Source organism: Schistocerca gregaria, chromosome 10 (genome assembly GCF_023897955.1).
Source record: "Schistocerca gregaria isolate iqSchGreg1 chromosome 10, iqSchGreg1.2, whole genome shotgun sequence".
In the NCBI taxonomy this organism is placed as follows: Eukaryota; Metazoa; Arthropoda; class Insecta; order Orthoptera; family Acrididae; genus Schistocerca; species Schistocerca gregaria.
In genome coordinates this window covers 210243643-210260040 of record NC_064929.1, presented here as the reverse complement: position 1 = coordinate 210260040, position 16398 = coordinate 210243643, and the positions used below count along the sequence as shown (strand labels likewise).

General features: G+C 39.4%; 2 protein-coding genes across 2 annotated transcripts in view; one reads left to right on the top strand and one right to left on the bottom strand.

Annotated features, from left to right (window-relative positions):
• Nucleotides 1–3246, bottom strand: part of LOC126293350 (uncharacterized) — a 70644-nt gene extending 67398 nt beyond the window's left edge. The window contains exons 1-2 of the mRNA XM_049986544.1: nucleotides 2929–3246; nucleotides 2734–2855 (exon numbers count right to left, since the gene is read on the bottom strand). Of these exons, the coding sequence (XP_049842501.1) occupies nucleotides 2734–2855; nucleotides 2929–3070 (264 nt within the window). The 5' untranslated portion in view covers nucleotides 3071–3246. The remainder of the gene's footprint in view (nucleotides 1–2733; nucleotides 2856–2928) is intronic.
• Nucleotides 3247–3430: 184 nt separating this feature from the next.
• LOC126293348 (pleiotropic regulator 1) overlaps nucleotides 3431–16398 on the top strand; it is a 38279-nt gene continuing 25311 nt past the window's right edge. Inside the window, exons 1-6 of the mRNA XM_049986542.1 lie at nucleotides 3431–3544; nucleotides 3640–3669; nucleotides 3774–3880; nucleotides 3961–4100; nucleotides 11274–11548; nucleotides 15306–15455. Of these exons, the coding sequence (XP_049842499.1) occupies nucleotides 3661–3669; nucleotides 3774–3880; nucleotides 3961–4100; nucleotides 11274–11548; nucleotides 15306–15455 (681 nt within the window). The 5' untranslated portion in view covers nucleotides 3431–3544; nucleotides 3640–3660. The remainder of the gene's footprint in view (nucleotides 3545–3639; nucleotides 3670–3773; nucleotides 3881–3960; nucleotides 4101–11273; nucleotides 11549–15305; nucleotides 15456–16398) is intronic.

The window sequence follows — 16398 nt, the reverse complement described above, 5'->3', positions numbered from 1 at the left end:
AGCCACTTTAGAGGGTTTTATCTATGTTTCGCTGCGGCTAAATCCCAAATTTTTGCCACGGTGTGATTCAGCGTAAAGAGTTGTCTATATATATTAAAGGAAATGACTAAATGTTTTCTAGAACTTCTAAAAAAGCTGAGCAAACCTGGCACATTTGCACCTTTGTATGTGATGTGAACATAAGTAGCCTCCCTTTAAAAGCCCGTAAAAATTTAACCACTGAAGATACTAGACTGAAATTTTGTATACAAACATTCAAAACCATATAGAACCTTCACACCAAATTTCATTAGATTTGGTGATGGTCAGGTGGTGACCACTGGTCCCCTTGATGTGGACTGACCCAACACTAAGCAGATTCAGAAGGATGTAGGCTGCAGTACGTACTGGGAGATGAAGAAGCTTGCACAGGATAGAGTAGCATGAAGAGCTGCATCAAACCAGTCTCTGGACTGAAGATGACGGCGACAACGACAATGACAGCAACGACGACGTTCAACAACAGCAAGGTTGGGGGGGGGGAGGGGGGGGGGTAGTGTCCAACCAATAGATGCCTGGGATATGTTTCTGGATTTCTGCAGCTGTTCTCCTTCTGATGTGTGGCGGGGATATGCCCATAAGCTGGTTTGCAGGAGTTGGGTGGAGGCAGCCTGTTATGATGTGTCCTGTCTCATTCAGAGCTATATTTGTTTCTTTTGCCTGGGTGGATTTTTATCATAGAGGTGCCAATTACTACGTTGCGGAGAAACATAATGCTAAAGCTGATGTACGGAGAACTGTGGGCAGTGCTCCTCATCCACTATTTGTAAGCTTGTGGGTGATGTTATTCCTGCAGTCACTTTCATTTTTGTGTTGACACAGGGATCATTGAAAGTCAGAGAACAGTTGGGTTTGACTCCAAGATCTTTCAGTGTGTCACAATGAAAGAGGTGCTGTCCCGTCCAGATCATGTTCAGTTTTCTCCTGGCTTCTCAACTGCGCAGGTCAAAAGTGCAGACCTGGATTTTTGCTGTTTGGCTTGAGGTGATTATCTCCATAGCAGACAGCTAGATTCTCAAGCAATGTTGTCAGTTTGCTTTCCACCTTTTCAAAAGTTTTGCCCTGAGCAGCAATGACTGTATCATCTGCGTAGATGAATGGGTGAGCATCTGTACAAATCAGCTGGTCATTGGTATACATGTTGTACATCAGTGAGGCAAGGACGCTACCTTGGGGTAGTCCATTTTTCTGGGTCCGCCACCAGCTCCCCTTTGTCTGCAGCGTAACAAAGAAGTGTCTGTTCTGCACCAGTCGGTAATCCTTCACGGTGTTATATACTTTTAATATTCACTTATTACGGATAATGGTGTCATGCAAGGTGGTAAGGTTGACAAAAGCTTCACCTGTGATTTGTTTCTGTTCGTAGCCATATTCTATGTGATGCCTGAGGTTCAACATTTGTGCACAGGGTGGCCTCCCAGGGAGGAACCCTGCCTGCTCTTTAGTAATATCCTGTTCTACACGTGCGCAGATGGTGTTGACGATCAGTCTTTCTAGGACTTTATAGAGCAGACAGAGAAGGGAGTTAGGTTGAAAATTTTTGGGATATGTGGGGCTCTTGCCAGGTTTTGGTATAGCTATCTTTGCCTTCCACCAGATCTTGGGGATCTTCATTTCAAGGACGCATTTGTTCATCACATCAAGTCCATCAGTTTTACTATTCTTCATTAGAGAGACTGAGTCTCCTAATTCTTCCAGGGTAAAGGGAGTGCATAGATGGTCTTCGTCGTGAATGAATTTCAGAAGCTTCTTTCTTGCATGTTTGCTGTGCCATTGAGTATGAGCTGATGGGCTATTTAATTTGGTGTGACATATGAAATTTGAGTGTTAGTTGGGGGGTCATTATTAATGTTTTTAAGAGATTGCCAGGCCTTTTGGGCAGTTATAACTGACAGGTGGCACACAGACACAATCAAAATTTTCAGAAACAGTCAGGAAAAGTAGAGATCGCTGTCTCCCTCTCATGATGATTTCAGGTCTTACATATAAATAGTGATGGCTATTACCTGGTTTCATAACCAGGATGAATATACTTCAGCTACACTGGAGGTAGGGGGGAGATGGAGTAGGACTCTCTTTCAGTGGGGTAGGACACTCTTTCATGCCAGATACAACTGAAAAGAGCAAGAATATGACATTTATATTCTAGAGGTAAATTATAGAACATCTGGTTATGAGTGCATTGGAGAGTACGAGTCTGAGCAGTGGCATTGCACCAAAGCAAAGCACTGAAGAGTTCCCATTCACTGTGCGCACAACTATGGTTCTGACGACTGAGAATCATGTGATAAATACTCTTCACTCACCTTCAATGGAGTTGGAAGGTAGGGGAGGGATTTTCAGTTTCCAAGGGTTGGACAAAGTGCTTTGCTAGTTGTCCAGCAACTACAGAGGTGTCATAAGGAATGGCGCCATCATGCTAGATGCCCAGGACATTAGAGAATAACTGGTATCTGCGAATACAGTTCTGATTGTCCTATCCTTGAGAGGAGTCAGTACGGGTAAAAAATAGTGGTTGCTAATCTTTCCCAACAATGTGCTCACTGGGATTGTTATATACGTCAAAGAAGCAGTTGACTTCCTACCCATTCAAAACAATTTAAAAACAAAGTTCTCTGACCAGTGGAACTGTCACGAATTTTAGAACGATTGTATCGAAAAATTTAGCTTTTACATTACTCTGAATATACGTACCTCACCAACAAGAGGAGTACTTATGTTTTCCGAAGGCAAGACTGCATCTGGAGGAAGAACTTCCTTGATGTCATCGGCTATAGTTTTGAGCAAATCGTCTGATTCATCTTCTGTCTTAGTTGCTGTGAAGAAAAATATACATTTAATAATTATTGATAAGTGAGCCAGATCATAAACAACGCATGACATACACACAATTCAGCCAATTCCACTTTATCCAAGAGAGAAAATTTTTGGTTGTTTCAGGATCGTCAATATTTCGTATGATATTCATAAATTCTTCTCTTGCTCTAGGAAGACTCATTTTCTGTGCCGGATCTCCAGCTGCCATCGCCATTAAGTTAAATCCTAGACTTGAGCATTAATGTTTAGCGTAAATTCATTACAATGCATTACTGTAACTTTGATACTTGTGAACAGGTACACATGTAAACAACATTCGAACTTCAATTCTAGTCTTGCGTCGGTATCGCAGACAGTGGTCGGTGTACCACAAATGAAATTGAATCAAAGACTTTATACGTTCATCGCTAGGATGTTTTTATTTATTATTTTATTTACAAGCATTAAAAAGTTCTATATAATGGAGCACAATTACCAAGGAAAAGTGGTGGAATTAAATATTTCGTATACTCTAAATAACTCCAAATTATTACGAGAAGTGATAGTATGAGGTATACTAACTTTGGAGTGATGAGAGGGGGAGAGTCTGAGAGAGAGAGAGTGTGTGTGTGTTGTGTTTTGGTAGTGCTAGTGTTAATGTAAACACAGGGAAGTGTTGTGAAAATAAGCAGAACACTCCGCTTTTAGCGTAATTATTGTTTCTCTTCAAATGTATGTTTTGCATGGACTGTTTTGACAATATAATAGTGTTCATGTAAACTATTATGCTTTGATTCAATTTAGAGATAACTTTACAAGAGAAAAATGACTGAGGTGAGTACAGTACGGTACCTATACTTGTATGATCTCACTATTTCTTAATATTTTAATAACACTGTATCTATGAAGTTATTGTTGTGTATCCGTTCTTTTTTTAGGAAGTCCAGAGACACTCTGTACATACTCTAGTGTTCAGATCACTAAAGAGGAGTCATGATATGTTCCTCTCGAATCAGGGGATATTAGCACCTATTGATGAAAAAGCGTAAGTTTTGAATTTCAGTATAAAATATTAATAAAGTATACTTGAGATTTACTTTCACTTAATGGATTTGAATGTTCCAGAGAAAAGGTAAAGAAACTGGTGAAGTCGAGAGATTGTTATGGGCTGGTTTTTGATCGCGTGAAAAGGGCCAACGCCATGAAGCAGATGCAAAACATCGAGAACAGGGAACCCAATAGTCAACAGCCTCTTGCAATAATGGGTAATTACAGACTGTTATAACTACAGTATCTGTCAGCATGTTACCCTGAAACTGATCCAGATTTTGTGTCTCATGAAATATACCGTTTGTTAGAAACTTAAGATTTTCACAACATTGGTTCATATGACTTTTAGTATTTTAGTATGTAACACTGTCCTTCGTGACATGTTGACTGTGATGATGTAGGCCCACTTATATGTAACATAGCCATCAGTCTAGGTTCTGTTTGTAGTTGACAGCTCACTTATGCATTGACAAAGTTAAAGGACAAAAACTACAAAATCAAAGTTGTCTTAAACAGACTGATTTGTAGTGTAGTCTGAAGCTTTCACTTGCTTCACCCTCATACGCACACATGTATTTATCCATGAAAAATTCTAAGGGAGGGATCCCTTTGAGAATTGTCCTTGGGATGTGGCTAGATGTCAAAGATGTAAATTAAATTGGAATACAGTTAAAGTACATTACATTAGTCTATTACAGTACTACAGCATTTAAAAACAAATTAAAAAATTTCTGAATGACAGCTCTTATTCTCTAGATGAATTTTTAGACATAAATTAGTAATTTTTAACAGTTAATGTAAAACAACACTTTTCTCCTAAATGGCACATTACATATCATTGCTGTCATATTCATGATATATGGAACAAGTATTAATTTATTCTATGAAATCTACTCTTCAGTGCAGTAAGAGTTGCCCAAAAAAAGAAAATTAGTCTTAAACTCCACCAAATTATGTACATGAGATTTGATGTAGACCTACCCTGGTAATGTATTGCATACACGCACACTTCTAGCTCCTTTCTATATTGTTTTTAAGTGCTTGAACTTTTTGTAGTTGTTTCTAATCCTAGTGTTATACTCATGTGTATCAGTATGCTGGGAGAAAACAGAAATACTGCTCAAAAACCCAGTTGTTTTTTTATTTTTAAAAAGAGGCCTCTGCTGGACATTTTACAATTATAATCACATGTAATTATAATAGTACAATTCTGTATTCTGAAAATACTGTCCATGTAAACTGAGTTTCACCAGAAAATAATTCCGAATGAAAATGTACAGAATAAAGTAGTTACTTAATTTTTAAATCACTTGTAGCAGTGATCGAGCTTACTGCAAACTTAGCTGAACTAAGGCGTCTCATAAATTCTAGGCAGCAGGTGCTCCAGTTAAGGTTTTGAGTTATCTATAGTCTGGTAAAGAGAAATATGCAACACTAGTCTGCAGCTTTGGTCAGTGATGTAATGTTAAATGGGTGTTGTAACGTCACATTTTGGTCTGTATTTTGACAGTTATGTAGCTGGGCTCATAATATAGGTAATTTGAACTATTATTTTATCAAAATGATAATGAATCAATTAACAGGGTATGTATGATCAAGATAAATTGGTGGTTTTGAGGGAAAGTTTTTGTCTCGCTTTTCATAGCTGAACAAGGAATGGGAAAGGAATAGAGGGGGGGAGGGGTTAGCAAACTGACCAGTGAACACTGTAGTTTTGCAAAATAATGTTTAATTGCTTGGAAGTGATCAGGGTGATTAAGAAAAACTTAATTAGTGATTTGAGAGAAAATAGTAATATTTCACGAATAGCTGCTGCTAGACATTTAAATAAAGTGTCTAAAAGTTCATCTCTTCAAGGCCTGTTAATTGGGTGCTTAAAATGTTTTATTGATGTGATATTTAACAGTTTGCTTCTGTTGAAATAAGTAGTAAATTCAGGACATTTCAAAAGCAGAAGGCACATTGTTGTTTACAGTGTTTGGCACATGTTTCCTATGTGACTGGTCAAATCTGGTGACTAATGTTGAATATTGCTCTTTATCCAAAAACTGGTAAAATGTTTTGTGAAATGATTTGTCTGGAAGTAAGAAACAAAATGTATCAGAGAAACATTCAATTCACCCATGAATGATGCTTGAAATCATTTATAGTGAAATGAGGCATGTCAGATGTTTGTCTTATCTATTTTATTTGCGAACAGTGGACAAATCACTTCACAAAACATTTGACAAATTTTTCAAAATATTTTGTAGCTTGCGGAGTTCTTTGAGAAATACTGAATGCTGTGCACTTGTCAAAATTCAGTGATAATGCATTTGCATTGAACAATCTGTTGATGTTTTTGAATATTTCATTGGATTCCTTTTCAGTAAGGGAACTGGTATAATTTTTTATTCTTATATTTGCGTCTTCTGAAACTGAAAGTGCAGGATCAGTTATGTATATCAGCAGCAACAGAGGACCCAAAATGAAACCTTGTGATACACAATGATTACTTCAAATTCAGAGTTTATTGTTATATGATTAACATATAACTGAAACACAGTGCTTTGTATCATCCAGATAAAACAAAAACCATGAACCTGCTGTTCCTACTATTCCGTAATATTTGTATTAAGATACTGTGGTTCACACAATCTAAAACAAAATTATGAAAAGGATAACTTGCTACTCACCACTAGCGGAAATGAGTGACATCCAAAAGGCCTTCTTCTGAAATAGAAAACACACGCATGTTCACACAAGCACAACTGACGCAGACATGGCCCCTGTCTCTGGCCACTGTGGTCAGACTGAGTAGGCATGTGGCAGGGAGGGAGGGCATAGCAGGGTGGGTTGGGGGAAGGTGTAGTGCTGCTCGTGAGATTGTGCGGGGATGTAGTGGGGGCAGGGTAGGGTTCCGCCAACACACCAAATCCTTTTCCCTTCTCTACTTCTTTTTTCCTATTCCCTATTCCGCCCCCCCCCCCCCCCCTCCCCACAGCATCGCAGCGCTGCCCCCACCACACACGCTCCTGCTATCCTTTCCCTCTGCACCCCATACCTCCTCCTTAATCCCACCATTAGAATGGTACTCCCATGAGGCACAGCTACAACCCAGTCTGTCTACGCCAGCCAGAGACATTGGTCGTGTGTGCGTGAGTTGTGCTTGCTTTTGTGTGTGTGAGTGTGTGTGTGTGTGTGAGTGAGTGTGTGTGTGTGTGTTTTTACTGCAGAAGAAGGCGTTTCAGATGAAAACTAAAATGAATCGCTTTTCATAGTGTCTAAGTTCATCTGAACTTTTTAAAGAGAGTTGATTGCTTTTCGACACACAGGTTGAAATTGAATTTCATCAAAGCTATTTTGGAAGGATTTCCTTAGGAACTTTAGGCTAAGGAAGTGTTCAAGCCTTAACTATCTGCAGTGTTGGGGTTATCTTTGATTAGTTCATTACCTACTTTAAAAGAGATTTCTCCAGTTTCTCAATTTGTTTTTCCTGCCTTATGTAGTACAATGTTCTAAATAATTTTTACCTTGTTGCTGTAGGAGCATATTTTGTCTGAGTGATACATTTTGATGGTCCGATAACTTTGATTATAATTTTGTAATACAGTTTGAAATGCTATTTAAACCTGTTGTTGTCTGTGTCCCATCTTGCAGAGTGTCCTCTCTTAGCCGTGCGCGATATTCTGAGCCCATTTGTAACCCAGAGTTCAGGCATATTTAATCTGCTTCCACTGGTTCATTTCTTCAGAAAACAGTTTTAAAAGTTGCCTATGACTGTGCCATGGAGGACATTACATTTTTCATTAACACCGTGGATGTTGTGAACATCTTTTCCTAGTCTCTAATGGGCAGATTATTCTTGAATTTCTCGATTCCTTTTTCACTTAATACTCTTTAAGTTTTCCAGTTATTTTTGTTTATATATCAAGCACTCTGATTGACTGGCATGGTCTGAGAGGCCATTAACTGTGACAGTTGCACTACGAGAATTACTTTTTTATTCTGCAGCAGAGTGTGCTGATAGGAAACTTCATGGCAGATTAAAACTTTGTGCACTGGCGGTATTGAAGTGTAACATATCACTTCCTGAAAGTGATAGGTTACTTCATGTCTCCATTACTGAAGAATGACATTAGTCAACTACCAGAAAAATTTTGTTGGTAGTTAATAAATGCAATTACACTACAACTGTGCAATCTCTATGCCTCTACAAAAATGTTGTCAATAGCAATGCTGCTGCCCCCCCTCCCCACCCCGTAACTCTTGTTCCTAGTTGTATAAGGGGAGGTAGATGATACATGGAATGGAAGAAGATTCAGGTGTTCTCCAAAAATTCAAATTATAATTTCCACTTAACATTTATGTATTTATTTATTCATCCAGGGATCATCTCACAATGGCATTGGGTTTGTTGTCATAATACAATGAAAGTGAACAACTCAAAAAATGAGGATCTGTTTACAAGGATGGGACAGATGGTTGGTCATGGTCTTGCTGAAGAAATCATCCCAGCATTTGTTTGAACTGACTTAGGTAGATGATACATGGAATGGAAGAAGATTCAGGTGTTCTCCAAAAATTCAAATTATAATTTCCACTTAACATTTATGTATTTATTTATTCATCCAGGGATCATCTCACAATGGCATTGGGTTTGTTGTCATAATACAATGAAAATGAACAACTCAAAAAATGAGCATCTGTTTACAAGGATGGGACAGATGGTTGGTCATGGTCTTGCTGAAGAAATCATCCCAGCATTTGTTTGAACTGACTTAGGAGAACCACAGAAATCAGGGTGACATACAGAGTAAACTCCACACTCCCAAGTATGATGTCGCTGTCTTAACAACTACACTGCCTCATTCCACTTGTCCCAATTGTGCAACGTTTTTTTGACTGTACACAATTTGCCCAAGATGACTTATAATACAAAAAATAGCTCTGCACCATTTCTTTGCACTCCTCAACACATTTACTGCACACATTATGAACACCCATTGGTGTTGTGGACATCAGAACCACAAATATCCTGCTGTGTCCATTGCACTGCATTTCAGTCTGTTCGGAAAACTGAATCCTGGTCAATAAATGTGCTGCAGTGCCCCATGCACCTCTTCATGTTATCATTTCAGCCCATTTGGAAAATTAAATCAACACCCCCCCCCCCCCCCCCAATCCCTCTCCCCCCTCCTCCTCCTCCATCCACCAATTATGAGGTTGATTTTTTAAGCTCAGAGGACTGACAAGATATTAGTACAATGCACTATATGTCTTTGGCATGTGATTTTCTTGTAAGAGCATTACGTTGGGATTATATACTGTAATGTGACAAGGTGTTATATTTGTCCTCTTTCATTACTAATCACTAATCTGTGTGTTCTAAATAATCGTTAATTGTTTTGTATGTGTTACTAATAAAGTAGGTTGTCACTGATGCATTTTACTGACTTTTTTCATCTTCTTGGGTGATTTAGTATACAGTTTTGTTTCCTGAAAGAAAATGGTTTTCTGAGTTTTTTTTTTGTATGGTTTTCCTTGCTAAATGAAGGTCCAAACTGACTCTTGTCTTATTATTATGTACAGAACTGTTAGTGAAACACTAGTATTTTCCCTGATTTGCACAACAGATTGGAAGATGTATTCACTCGGTCGTAGTAAGGATACCTGTTTCTTTAAACATTTCTTTATAATGAGCACGACTATTAATTTTAGGTATTATTCTTATGGACCTTTTCACCCATTTGAAAATTGTGGTCAAGTTTTGTGCCTTTCATCACTAGAAAAGAATGCCGTAGCTAACAGCTGAGTATATGTAGGAATGTTATATCACATGGAGTGTTACAAACTGAGAGTAGAATGTTGAGAGCATAACAGGCTGAGGGCATTCGTTTTGCCAGTATCTTAGTGTGTTCATTCCATTTTAATTGACAGTCAGTACTCATCCCTAAAAACTTAAATGTTTTTGGACAGTGTATAGGTTTATTACCTGCACTTAACTCAGAAGAGTTATTTTCCCTCTTTATACTGAAGTGCATGTAGTTTGATTCCATTATGTTCACTGGTAATTCATTACATACTGCCCAACTGTAAATGTTCATGAGAATTTCAGTCTGCCATCTCTGTCATCAGTCCTGGTATTTTATTAGTGACTACGATGTTTCTGTCATGAGCGAAGGAAACTTATACCGTCTAAAGTGATGGTTGCGTGCACGTCCCCCCCCCCCCCCCTCCCCGTCCACACACACACACACACACACACACACACACACACACACACACACACACACACACACACAGTTTTTCAGGTAAGAGTTTGTTTAGTTGTATTTTATGATCATTAGTGTAAAAAACCTTGCACAAGTTTATTAATATGCATTTACCTCATTCTGCTTAGACAAGAAGTTTAATAAAGTGTAAAATTGTTTCGTAAATAATTCAGACTTACCAGATAGTCCTGTAGCTAATACATACATACAATGTCGGCAGCTCATCTGTTGTGTGCTGAACTTGGCACTTGACATACCTCAACATGAAAATGTTACTGTGTAATAGGTTGATGTATAGTGCAATCTGAGATATTTATTCATCACTGCAATAACTTGTTTGTATGTCTTACTTCCAATTTTGCTGAAAATTGTGATTATTGATTAAATTCTAACGTTATGGAATGGAAGAGCAGCTGACTTTTGTTTCAAACCATCTTATTCGCTACCAACAGCCGACTCAAGATTTTTCATAATCAGTTCTCATCATTCATCATGTGAATTGTCACCACCGTCTGCTCACAACGCAACTGATGCTATCGCCATAAGTGCACCTTTACTGAATCCTGTACATTGTGGCTGTTATTACTGACTTTCCATGAAAATTTATTTCTGCCACACATGCTTCCAATTGCTATGTAAGTCTTACTGTTATGAATGTATACTGGAACAGAGTTGTATTTAATAAGCAGTTAAATATAATTTAAAGTATTCTGCTGTACTTTTTGAACTGAGTTTTGGAGAATAACTAGGAATAAGCAGTTGTCCAGTTGGACATCTGTTTATTGCCTGCCTTATTTCACAACTCTGTCTGTCTTTCCAAATTGATCCTTCATTTTCTTTCAAAGCTTCTTCAGTGTACAGTTTGATTAACGTTGGAGAAGGGCTACAACCCTATCTCACTCCATTCCATTTCATATGTATTTGGTGACAAATAGATGCAAGGATATGTGTGTGGTTTTTGTAAATTTTTGATATCCTTCTGTAGATACCTTTCCTAATGTGGCAGCTCTTTACTTCAAGGTGTACCTCGTGTACCAAACGTACGATCGCGTCAGGTGCTCGTCACAGATTTTGGCACCTACCGTCCCTCCAGCACATTCACCTGCTACAGAATTGTCATTTTTCGTACTGCAGGGGCGGATGCACCGGCCGTGCCATCGCCTGCAATGTCGGAGGCGGCGCTGGTGCCAGCTGCACCACCGGTTGCGCAGCAGCAGAGTGCCACCTCAGCCGGTGCTACAGTCCAGACTCTGATCCCACGGCGTGCACCTGCCATGCCCAAACCTAAGTGGCACCCACCGTGGAAGCTGTACCGCGTCATCTCTGGTCACCTGGGCTGGGTGCGCTGCGCTGCCGTAGAGCCCGGAAATGAGTGGTTTGCGACGGGGTCAGCTGACAGGGTGATAAAGGTTGGCTGCAAACTGGCAATCAACAAGTTTTTTTTTTTTTTTTTTTTTACCAGTCACTGTTTATTTATTTTTACAACTCATTTCAGTGGTTTAAATCCCTATTATCAGATGAATTTATGTGGATTAATATGAGGCATATTCAGAAGGTAAGTGTGCTAGATTTTTTATTTTTGTTAGAAAAAATGTATTTGATGCAATTTTGACTATTTTTCCACATAATCACCATCCCATTAATTGCATGTGCTGAACCGTGGAACAAGCTTCCTTATGCTACTGTTGAAGAACTCTTCCCCAATTCCTTTTGCCACATCAGAACCTCTTTTTGCACTTCCTTGCCAGTTGAGAATTTTATTCCACTCGTGTGTGCCTTCGGGTGGTGAAAAGGTGCCAAGTTAGGAGAATACAGGGATGGTCCAGAACATCCCAACCAAATTAGTACTAGAGCTCCTCAGTGGCTAAGGCTGTGTGAGGATGGAAGTTGTATTACAACAAGCACACTCCTCTCGTTAGCATTCCCCTGCTTTTCTTTTGACTGCTCTTTCTGAGGTTTTTCTTTCTTTCTTTCTTTTTTGTCTCATTATGCATTGATGATGTCCAGATGTCCAGCTTATGTAGAAATTCGACGAAAATGTTGCTTTTTCGATACAAAAATACTTTTAAACTGGAAATCGTGGTTTTGAACTTTTTGGCAGGTGGGGGAATTGCTGTGATGTCACAGTGACGACTGTCTTTTTGTCTCGTGCATGTAATGATCCACCCACATTTCACCTCCAGTCAAAGTAGAGCTCAGAAAATCCTCTGAGTCACTCAAGAAACTTACAGTAACTATCGACCTGATTTTTCTTGTGCTGCTCTGTCAGCTGTTTTGGGACCCATTGTGTGCAGTTTCGATATCCCAGTCTCTCTCTCTCTCTCTCTCTCTCTCTCTCTCTCTCTCTCTCTCTCTCTCTCTCTCTCTCTGTGTGTGTGTGTGTGTGTGTGTGTGTGTGTGTGTGTGTGTTATAAGAGAGGTCTAGAGAGTTGTGGAAACATCACAGAAATTTCATCCATTTCCAATAGTCTGTCCTCACGGACAGTTTCTTCCAATTTTTGCACCAACTCGTCCGAGTAGAAGGTCTTCCACTCCTCTGTTTGTCACGAACATTTGTTCTGCTTCTACAACGCTCCCTACACCAATGAAACACATTTGTTCCATTCATAAGATGTTTGCTTTAAACTGTTTTGATTTGCGAGAAAATTTTGGTAAGAGTTATTTCTTCAGCGAGTGGGAAGGTAGTCACAACGTGCGGCTCGCACTTGGTGGGACTTCTTACTGACACGCAACTGGACACTACGACGTGAGTTCACGTGCCTGTGTGTCCCTGCGATGCTCGCTTTGGTCAGTGATCTCCCTTTACATCTCAGTGTTGCCAGTCCAAAAAAAAAAAAAAAAGAAAAGAAAACCACGGGGGGGAGGGGGGGGCACAGTGCATTTTGGTTGCCATACACCTACATTCTGAACGTGCCTTGTACAATATGTATGTGTCGCGTTATGACTTTGGAATAACTTATGGCACTGTACAGAAGAAGGACATAAGAATAGAATGCTGTTTCACTATATGGTTCATATTTTGTGTAGGTTTTTGATTGAGAGTGGGAACAAAAATATAAATGTGAAAGCAACAGTAAATAGAAAATTCTTCCAGGGGTCACAGACTTCTTTTCCTGTCATGTTGCATCACTCTCTGTAAATGCTGAAGGGAGCAAAAATAGCATCTAGAGTCTAATAAGTGCAAAGAACATATGACAAGACAAAACACTATTTTGAAACAAGACTCAAAGCATTATGGGGATCTTTGGTTTCATGTACGAACAGAAATGTAAGTATAAAGATGTTCAGTGGCCACAGATTCTGTCCCGTAAAGTTTACATGACCTAATACTTTGCACACATTTAAGTGATCACATACATAGATGCCATATTAATCCACATAAATCCACCTGATATGCAAGATTGAACACCTGAAACAAATAAATAAAAGTAAAATAAAATAAATAGTGGAAACTAATTGATTTATAAGTAGACTCAGACATGATTCAGCAAATTTTGTATTATTTATCCAGCAATTAATTTTTTCTACTTAAAAAAAAAAAAGAATTAAAAACCGAGTAAAGAATACCCACTGATGATGGTACAGAGGTGCTGAAATATGTTTAGGTTTATATAACAAACAGTTGTTTGCATAAGAGGTGGACTGGAAAGCCAGTAATTTTGACTGTCAACATGGTTATTACAAGACCTTCATACCAAATGATGAATAAACAAACTTGTTGATTCATTTGATATCAATAACAGTCATAGTAAAGTCTAACCAAAAATTAAATGTTCCCATTTAAAAATATATTTGTGTGTGTGTGTGTGTGTGTGTGTATGTGTGTGTGTGTGTGTGTGTGTGTGTGTGTGTGTGTGTGCGCGCACGTGTGTGTGTGTGTGTGTGTAAGGGGGGGGGGGGGCAACATTTTCACATCTCTTCCTAAACCACTGGATTGATTTCAACAAAATTTGTTAGACATATCACTTACTGTATGGAAAAAAGGGCAAAAGTCTAGATGAGGGCCAATTGCTTCCTCACATGTTTTGTGCAGCAATGTTTTCAGTGCTTACTGCAAGGTATGATGAGAAGGAAAGAGGATGTCAGCTACTGGGCCTATGCACCCAGTGAGGAGCCAGCAGACAGTTGGCATATTTTGAAGGAATATGGTCACAGTTTCAATGCCAAACTGTCAGAGTCCAATCCAACCTAAACAACGGGCTATGATAAAGATCTGTTTGTCGTCACAACCAGGTTTGTTCCAACTTAAACAGAACCTGATAATTTGTGACATACTCAGAAAAAGTCAGATATTTGTGACAATGAAGATTAAAAATTTAATAGCTGCTTGTTTCACTCGTGGCAATTTGTTCTTTACTAATATATCCCAACTTAACAACCACCTCACAGTTCTTGACGCATTCAGAAAAAAACTGCCAAATGTTTGTGACAATAGCGAAGAAGAGAATTGTTTCTATTTTGGCACTAGAAATTAGTTGCCTGTTATGTCACCTCTCATTAGTTAAGTGAACGTATCTTCCCACTGACTCTGTGAAATTGTCGTATTGCGAACCTTTGAGCACTAGAGAAGTATCGCTGTGACTGTCACTGGCCCAGATCTGAAACGCTGCGGGGATAAGACCCCTGTACCTCCTGTAGAGATGAGGGTAAAAAGCAGAGCACTTTCAACCAATTATGATATAGACATGACCCATCATTTGTATAAAAAAATGCTGTAGGAAAAAGATACCCCTACTGCACCTAGGAGTGGGATGGGGATCAGAAAGAGGACATGTAAAAATGTTAAAAAATGACCTGTAGAAATTACTATCATGTATTTACTTCTTCGGAATACTTTAAAACTGCGAAGCTCAATCTGTCCTTATTTGTGTCATTTGCCATAGTGTTTGGGAACCGAATATTATGCCACACAGATAAATACATTTCTCAGGATTGAGGTGAAACTACATAATGAATTTTAATATGCAGATACAGCTATAGATGAAATACGGGTACAGATATATGTGAAACACATTAAAAATATGTGAAATATACATAGCATATACTTCCACAACTGAAGCCACTGGCAAAAGGCCGGTATTTTCTAATAGCACTAACACAGGTCCAATTATACATAAAATATTGTGGTTCAAAATTAACCTGTAAGTTTGCACACAAAATTTTCAGATCTGGGACCTGGCATCTGGGCAGTTGAAAGTGTCCCTTACGGGCCACATCAGCAGCGTGCGTGGGCTGGCCGTGTCGGCGCGCCACCCATACCTCTTCAGCTGCGGTGAGGACCGCCAGGTCAAGTGCTGGGATCTTGAGTACAATAAGGTGAGTGAGTTTATGTACACTTGCGCTAAGAGATGCATAAAACTGTGTGGTGAAGCTGAATGCACCCCACCTGTAAGGCAAGTGGGATATCTGTCTGTTCAGTGTTGGAATACAGTTGACTGCATTGCTACCAGAATGCTTTCCCCCTACCTCCATTAGCTCATTTGCAGCCCTTGTCTGTGGACAAGTTCATCTTTTCACCATTATTGTTACTTACTTGTTTACAACTATTGTGTTGTTAATACCAGGCACTTATTATTAACCCGACAGTGTTTCAGGTGCTGCAGTGCGGGCTGTATACATCGCAGGATGCTGAAGCGTCATAGGTATAAAATTTCCACTTTGTGGCACAGGTGAAAATATGGTGTTGTAAGCAGCCAGAATGTGATGAGCTGCAGGAAAATGGAGCAACAGTCACACACATGATGATGGTGGTTCTAGCACATTTATAAGGATTTCCTCACGATCCACAACACGTTTTCAGTACGGTCTCCCGGCTCAACAACATGCTGCATCCGTAGCATGGCACAGTCGACAGTTCCTCGCAGAACATTTGGTGTTATCAGAGTGATATGTCATTGTGTGCTGTTTCTTTATATCAGGAAGAGTCAGGATACAACCCTGATAGACACAGTCTCTCAGATATACCCACAAGTAGTCACACAGATTTAGGTCAGTGGATCTGGAAAGCCACACATCTTGAACTCGCCTAGAGATGATGCGGTCACTACCGAAGGTTTCCCGAAGCAAATCTTTCACCTGGCAAGTGAAATGTGGTGTCACCTCATCTTGCATAAAAGTAGTGGTGTGGACACAGCTGTGTTCTTGCAAAGGTTGAATCACATGTTGCACAAGGAGGTCCTTATAGCGTGCAGATGTCACTGTACAACTAACGTTCCCATGAGGTTTCACCTCCTCAAACAGAAATGGACTGAGAGTGAAG